Here is a 7097-nt window from a genome sequence, read left to right as displayed (position 1 = left end):
ATGAGTGATCAATCCCTTATAAGAAATGCAGGAGGATCTGTGATGGTGGGATCTTATGAGAAATATTTGGGACTATTTTCAGTTGTAGGTAGATCCAAATACTACACTTTTAGGGGCATAAAGGAGAGAGTTTGGAGGAAGGTGACAAACTGGAAAAATTCTTTTCTCTCTGCAGCAGGGAAAGAGATTCTCATCAAGGTTGTGTTACAAGCAGTTCCAACTTACACTATGAGTGTATTCTTGTTTCCAAAAAGACTTTGTACTGAACTAAATAGCCTTTTAGCCAAGTTCTGGTGGGGCAATCAGAAAAATAGAAAATGGATAAATTGGGGCAGCTGGGATAGATTGGGGCAACAGAAACACAAAGGAGGAATTGTGTTTAGAAATATAGAGTATTTTAATTTGGCCTTGCTTGCCAAGCAAGGGTGGAGAATCCTTTCAAACCCCACAAGCTTAGTGGCTCAGATCCACAAGCAGAAATACTATAAAGATTCCTCGTATTTAGAAGCCAAGTTGGGTAGTAGCCCTTTATTCATATGGAAGAGTATATGGAAGGCATCTGAGATTGTTAAAGATGGAATGAGGTGAAGAGTTGGGAATGGGGAGAAAATTAAGATTTGGGAGGATAAATAGCTCAATGTTCCAACTAGCTTTAGAGTTCAGTCTCCAATAAAGAGGCTGCACAAGGAAGCAATGGTGAAAGAGCTTATTGTGGAAGAAGAGAAGAAATGGAATGAAGAGCTGATTCGAGAAATATTTGTAGAGAATGAGGTGGAACAAATCCTTAGTCTACCATTGAGCAAAATGGAGAGTGAAGACAAGTTGGTCTGGGGTCCTTCCAATCCAATAAGGGCCAATTTTCAGTAAGAAGTGCATATATTTTTGGAGATGGAAAGGAGAAGGAGGAGTAAAGAGGAGGCCTCTGTTGAGCTTACTTCTAATCAGAGTTGGGGCAAGATATGGGGACTAAACACTCCAAAGAAAGTGAAGATTTTCTTCTGGAGAGCAGGGAACAACTTTCTAGCCACAAGAAGCAATCTGAAAACCAAAAAAATAGTGTCCAGTTTGCAAGGTTCAAAAGGAATCGGTTATGCATGTGTTGTGGCAGTGTCTACTGATGTGTGGTCAGAATCATGCTCAAAAGTGCAGAAATGGAACACATCTGAATCAAGTCTAATAGAGTTGATAGAAAAATTGTCACTGGCTCTAACTAAGGTGGAAATGGAAGAGGTAGCAGTGATCATGAGAAGTATTTGGTTCATAAGGAACCAGTTGGTATTTGAAAACAAGTTCATCTCTCCAAGTCAGCTTAGAATAGCAGCAGGTGAGCAGCTTAGACAATTTCAGATGGCTCAAACTATGGTAAAACAGAATAAGCATAACAGGGAGAGCACGAGGCAACAAAGATGGATGAAATCTCTAAGAGGCAATGTGAAGGCAAACTGGGATGCTGGTTTTGATCAGAGACAGAAAAAATGTGGTTTTGGGATTGCTATAAGGGATGAGAAGGGGGAAGCTCTGATTGTATGCTGTGGTCAGAAATCAAATGTACTAAGTCCAACTACTACAGAATGTTTGGCATTGTGGAGAGCTATGGAATTATGTAGAGATCTTGGCTTTGGCAGAGTCATTTTTTAGGGTGATGCTTAGTTAATTGTAAAGGCTGTCAATGAAGAGAGCTTTGATTTTCCTTTATATGGCAGTGTGATCCAAGATGCTAAAAAAATGCTCCAGTTACAGCAAGGGTGGAAGCTTCAGTTTGTTCATAGAGAAGCAAATGAAGTAGCACATAGGCTAGCCAAGGAAGCGTTACAATTGGATACTGAAATAATATGGATGGAAGATGTTCCAATTTGTATTTCTGATTATATAGAAAAGGAAAAGAAATGTAGTGATGATTTATCAATGAATGAATACAAAGTTCTTTTGATTAAAAGAAAAATACAAATGTTTTTCAGCACATGAAAATATTGCTTGGCTTGTTTGGGGGATAATTGATCATTCTGTGTCTTCTTCTATAGGATTAATTGAAAGCACAATCAATTTTTTCTGACGTTGTAGCTTGAGTTGGTCATGGTCTACACTAAGTTGAATCACCTATTCTTTTTGTGACGTTTGTGTTGCAATGTTCTCCAAAAATGACAAATGCTCATACATGATATTAATTTAATGCTTATGTATGATCAATAGAAAAGTAAAGAATATAAATGCAAAAAAGTTGTACTCAGTAATCAAATGATTACAATAACTTTTGTTAAATAATCGTCACTTATAACAAACAAAAAGTGTATTCAATTATGAGTATAAATTTCGAAATACTATTTATTGATCAATGATATATCAAATATAGGAATCCAACGCAACACTTTCAATTATAGAGTAAATTTCGGAGTGATGTTTGTTATTTTACCAGTTTTTCAATAAAATAGATCAAATAAGAATAAAAAAACGTAAAACTTGTTCTTTAATCATATTTTCATATGCTTTAATAATTTACAGACTAATAATAGACCCTCAGTAACCAGTATAATAAAGGTAAAGGCTGATATGCATAAATATTTTCTGAACTCCATAAAGATGATGATCATGCATGTGTTTTGAGAGAGAAAAAAAAAGTGCTACCTTTTTTTATTCCCCCCCGTGCATTAAACGAGAAATGGAGCATTAATAGAGATGTAAAAATAAATAGAAGAATTGAAAAACCGGCCTAGACTAGAACGGATGATTCGGCCCAATTTTTGACCGGTTCTATTTGGAATCGGTTCTTTCATTTTAAAAACTGATCAAATCTGGCTCAAAATCAGTTTTACGTTTTCCAACACCGGACCGGACCGATTCACATATTATATATATATTTTATTAATTTTTAATATTATAGATAATATATTTTATATTATATAGAATTTTTTATATATAATTATGTATGAAATAATATATTATAATTTATAACATAACATTTTAATCTTAAACATGAATATTTATTTGATCATATGTTTTAAATATAATATATATTAAATACATTTTATAATCTAATAAATTTTCAACATATTTCTTTTGATAAATACATTAGTAATATTAATATACTTAATATATTAAAACCGAAAAACCAGACCGGAATCGGTAAAATTGGAAGTACTGGTTTAAGGGGATAACCGATGCGTAATCGGTTTTATAAAATGTAAAACCGGTGCTACCGATTCGGTCTTAGATTTTATCCAAAACCAAACCGGATCGGTTACACCCCTACATTAATTCCACTCCCTATTTTACGCTATTTAATATTCTAAAGCATTTAACTTTTGTTAAAAAATTGGATGGTGAGTTAAACGGATTAATGAAATTACATGGGTTAAATGGATTAATAAATTTTTATATTCACATAACAAAATATTTAACTAATTATAACTAAAAATGAGCATGATTTTTTATGTACTGTATTTTGTTGATGTTTGGCTTAAAACACCATAATGTTCACTTGTAGTGTTGAAGGATATTTTGCACGTACTTACCCTTGTAGTTTTACTCATTAATATTTATTGGTTTAATACACGAAAAGCAAAACAATTAATGCCAATAATTCAAAGACAAAATAGTGCTTATAATCATTTCCTTAGGAGAAAAAACAATATTGATGCTTTTAATCAAGGATGTGAAGGACCAAAAACCAATAAAAAAAAAAAAAAAGGAGTTCATTATTGTAGCGGTATTGTTTATCAAGGATGTGAAAAATATTGTTCATTACTGTAGCTTCAGGATAACCTCTTATTATAATAGATAAATGTTTTTCTTAATTGTTAAGAAGTGACTATTAGTAAATTAATGTATTTTTTTAAATATTTAAAAAATGTTTGAAATAAAAAAAGTACAATAGAGACACACCCAACAGTGCATGCGGAGCGGCTAAGTAGCATTGTCCATAGATACACATGAGAAGTATGTTTTTATTAAGAACGGTAAGATGAGTGAGCACACGTGAGAATAAACAGTTACTATTTTACTAGAGAGAAAGGGGAATGACGGAAGGCAAAGGTAAAGATTAATAGATTTTTTAATTATTATAATTATAAAAAATAGATGATGTAACACAATCTTACAAGTCTAATTTTAGGACATGATGAAAATTATAAATTTTTATTAGGTTAAAATGTGATGTGTCACCTTCTATTAATTTCGATGACCTTGTGCTTATTAGTTTAAGATCCTTGGATTCTTTCCTTTATTAGGGGGACAAAGAACGAGGTATCAACTATTACTTAAATAACTACAATTATTATGAAACTTTTGCTCAACTATTTAATCAAATATTAATATTTTTAAATTTATTTAAACTTCCATTGAGTTTAATAGATTTAAACTAAAAAATAATAATATTTTATTATACAGTTATGTTAAAAATGTGAATGTTTGTATCATTCCCTATTAATAGGGATAATCATAATATTACGGAAATATGATAGGCCCATAGCAGATAATATGTTAAAAAAGTCACTATATAGCATATTCTCATCTGACTTTGATCTAACGTTGATGAGATGATATTGTAAATCAATTTTTGATTTTTTTTTTATAAAAAAAACACGTGATAATTAAATAATAATAAAAAGGTCACATGTCATATAATATGATAAAAGTGAGACGAACGCATGGAATGAAGCACGAACAACTCAAAGTTCAAAGCAAAAGTAAATTGGAATAAAAAAACATTAAGGAAGCAAAAACTAAAAGGGGTTTGGTGATTGATGGCCGATGGGTGCATAGTGAAGAGGGAGAGAGAAGAGAGAGAGAGAGAGAATGAAGCATGTGTTCCTTACTTCCAGCTTGAAGCATTTGGAGGTGAGATGATACATCTTTGCAAGAATCAGAGCTTGTAATTCATCGGTTCAATATGATTTGGTATTGTTGGAGTAATTTTTATTTGAGATAAATACAGAGCTTCATTTGGACGTAAGCAAAATCCTTGAATCTAGTTTCCTTTATGTTGGTGTGCTCTACTCAATTTCCATCTTTCCAAGAGGCTTCTCCATGTAACCACAGAGCAATTAACGTGCATCATCTTATCTTAACATCTAAATATCATTAAAATATAATCATTTTTTAATTTTAAGTCTTCAATTTTTTCATTTAATCATTACCTAATTATTATAACATTCCTAAATTTCTAAATAGAATACAAAATACACTTTAACTTTTTAAAATTACAAAATAAAAATAATATTATAATAATATTTTAACTTTATAAATTCAAAATTTTCTCTCTTTTCCTAAAATTTCATAAAACATTTTAACTTAAATCATTTCACTATTATTTACAGATTTCTCATCCCATCTCATTCTATTTCATCTCAAAATCCAACGAGGCCCAACTCTTTGATACAAGAGTTTTGCATTCTATGTCTCAAGGTATCAGAAAGAAGATATTCTAAGAGTTAACTCTCCAGCTATGCAGTATTCAATTGCGAAATTTAAAAACTTTTAAATATATGATGTTATTGCCATACAGAAAAATACAAAACTTAGTTTATAATTTACATATATTACCTTTTTCTTATGATTCATAAATAAATCGTTTCCATATTTCAACCTTGTCTCATAATTGCAACTTATGAAAAGTTTAAATGCATAATTAGTGGTGTTAACGTTCTATTTTGCACGCCTTTGGGCCAGGCTCTCAGTGACTCGGGTATTCGGTCTGGGACCTACAAACACAAAGAGAACACCCTGAAATGGTGGTTGTGGTGGGGACCGTGGAGTCTCCAATGTCAAAGTCAATATCGTTTTAGAGTTGAATGCAAGAGAATAGAGAGAGAGTTCAAAGAGACTTCCTAGTTCATGGTGGTTGCCTTTAATACTTGATTTTAGGGGTCGGCTGCCCATGCTCTGTGTTAGGGGGATGTGTCCCATCAACAGTTCCTTCAATCAGGTTCTTTTAATAAGGCGTGGCTTCTAGGGTGGCGCAATTAATGCGGTGTGGCTCTCTGCACCGTTTATCTTGTGGGTGAACAGCATCAGACTCTAATTTCCCCATCCGTCAGAGGATCAAGGGCTTCCCGTGATTTGCACCCATTGGCCTGCTCAAAGCTACAGGGGATTAAGCTCCATAGAGGGATGCTGAGGTGGTATGTTCCCCCTTCCTTTACGTTATGACAGGTTTCCCGTGCGTTCGATGTCGTAGGCCGACTTATGTCCCAGGGCCAAGGTCCTTTGATGGGACCCTGGCCATAGAGGGGAGGTAATCTATTAGGACAGTTTGGAATTGGACCCACTCCCGCCTGTTGATGGTCACAAGAAATGTAAGTTGTCAGGCAGTTGAGGACAGGCCTGCACTTCACCGCAGGAGGGATCAAGCAGCTTTAGTTATTACACTCATCATTTTGGTATCCCACGAGGAAGGTAAATGTCGGATAGCCAAGAAGCCGGTTCGCATTTCGCCATGACAGGGACAAGGTAAGTAGTTTGTGTAGCTGAGGGGTTGGACTGACTCTCCTTCGTGGAGAAGGTCAGGTCATCACAGGGATCGGTTGGGGCAGTTTGTAACTGTACCCACTCTTGTCCGTTGGCATCACATAGAAGGTAATTGAGGGATAGGTTGGTGCTGATCCCACTCTTCGTCGTGGCGGAGGTTGGAGTAAGTTGTCATGTGGCCGAAGGGCCTGACCCGCTCGCCCCTTTGGGAGGGTGAACTAGCCCTTTGGAGCCCCACAAGGAGGTAAGTACCAGAAGTTTGGGATTGGATCCACTCCCACCTTTGGGCTAGCTCGCACTCCTCCACAAGAAGGATAGAGCAGCACTTAGGCATTATTTATCCCCTTGGTGCTCTACGGGAGGTAACTTGTCATTGTAGATTTTGTTGACAGAGATTTGCATTGATGGAGATATACGTTGAGGGTGATATCAGTTTGACACATTCTATTCCTAAAAAAAATCGTACTTTCATCAATAAAGTTTATACAAGACAAAAGTGTAAATTTGCAAGGCTTTTGGGATCGTGGTGGTTTGCTCTCCTTGCTCTTTGTGATATGCGCCCCTCCACTCCTCCTCCAGCCTGGCAGGGGGAGTTTTCAACTAAGATCGACCGCGGCCTCACGTGAGGTGTATAT

At 35.0% G+C, this 7097-nt stretch overlaps 1 protein-coding gene across 1 annotated transcript; it reads left to right on the top strand.

The window, feature by feature from the left end:
• Positions 1-867, top strand: LOC122306478. Its single transcript, XM_043118908.1, has 2 exons — positions 1-584; positions 651-867. Exons 1-2 carry the CDS (start codon positions 1-3, stop codon positions 865-867), a joined length of 801 nt encoding a protein of 266 aa, XP_042974842.1.
• The last annotated feature ends 6230 nt before the right edge of the window (positions 868-7097 follow it).

Source organism: Carya illinoinensis, chromosome 4 (genome assembly GCF_018687715.1).
Source record: "Carya illinoinensis cultivar Pawnee chromosome 4, C.illinoinensisPawnee_v1, whole genome shotgun sequence".
NCBI classification, from domain to species: Eukaryota; Viridiplantae; Streptophyta; class Magnoliopsida; order Fagales; family Juglandaceae; genus Carya; species Carya illinoinensis.
Note: the sequence above shows the minus strand (reverse complement) of the source record. Positions and strands in the feature narration are given on the sequence as shown.

Bases quoted from the DNA above. Each gene is read 5' to 3' on its own strand.
- LOC122306478 (XM_043118908.1), top strand. From the start codon at position 1: ATGAGTGATCAATCCCTTATAAGAAATGCAGGAGGATCTGTGATGGTG. The intron at 585-650 runs GTGAAGAGTTGG...TGTTCCAACTAG, and splicing joins ATTGTTAAAGATGGAATGAG to CTTTAGAGTTCAGTCTCCAA.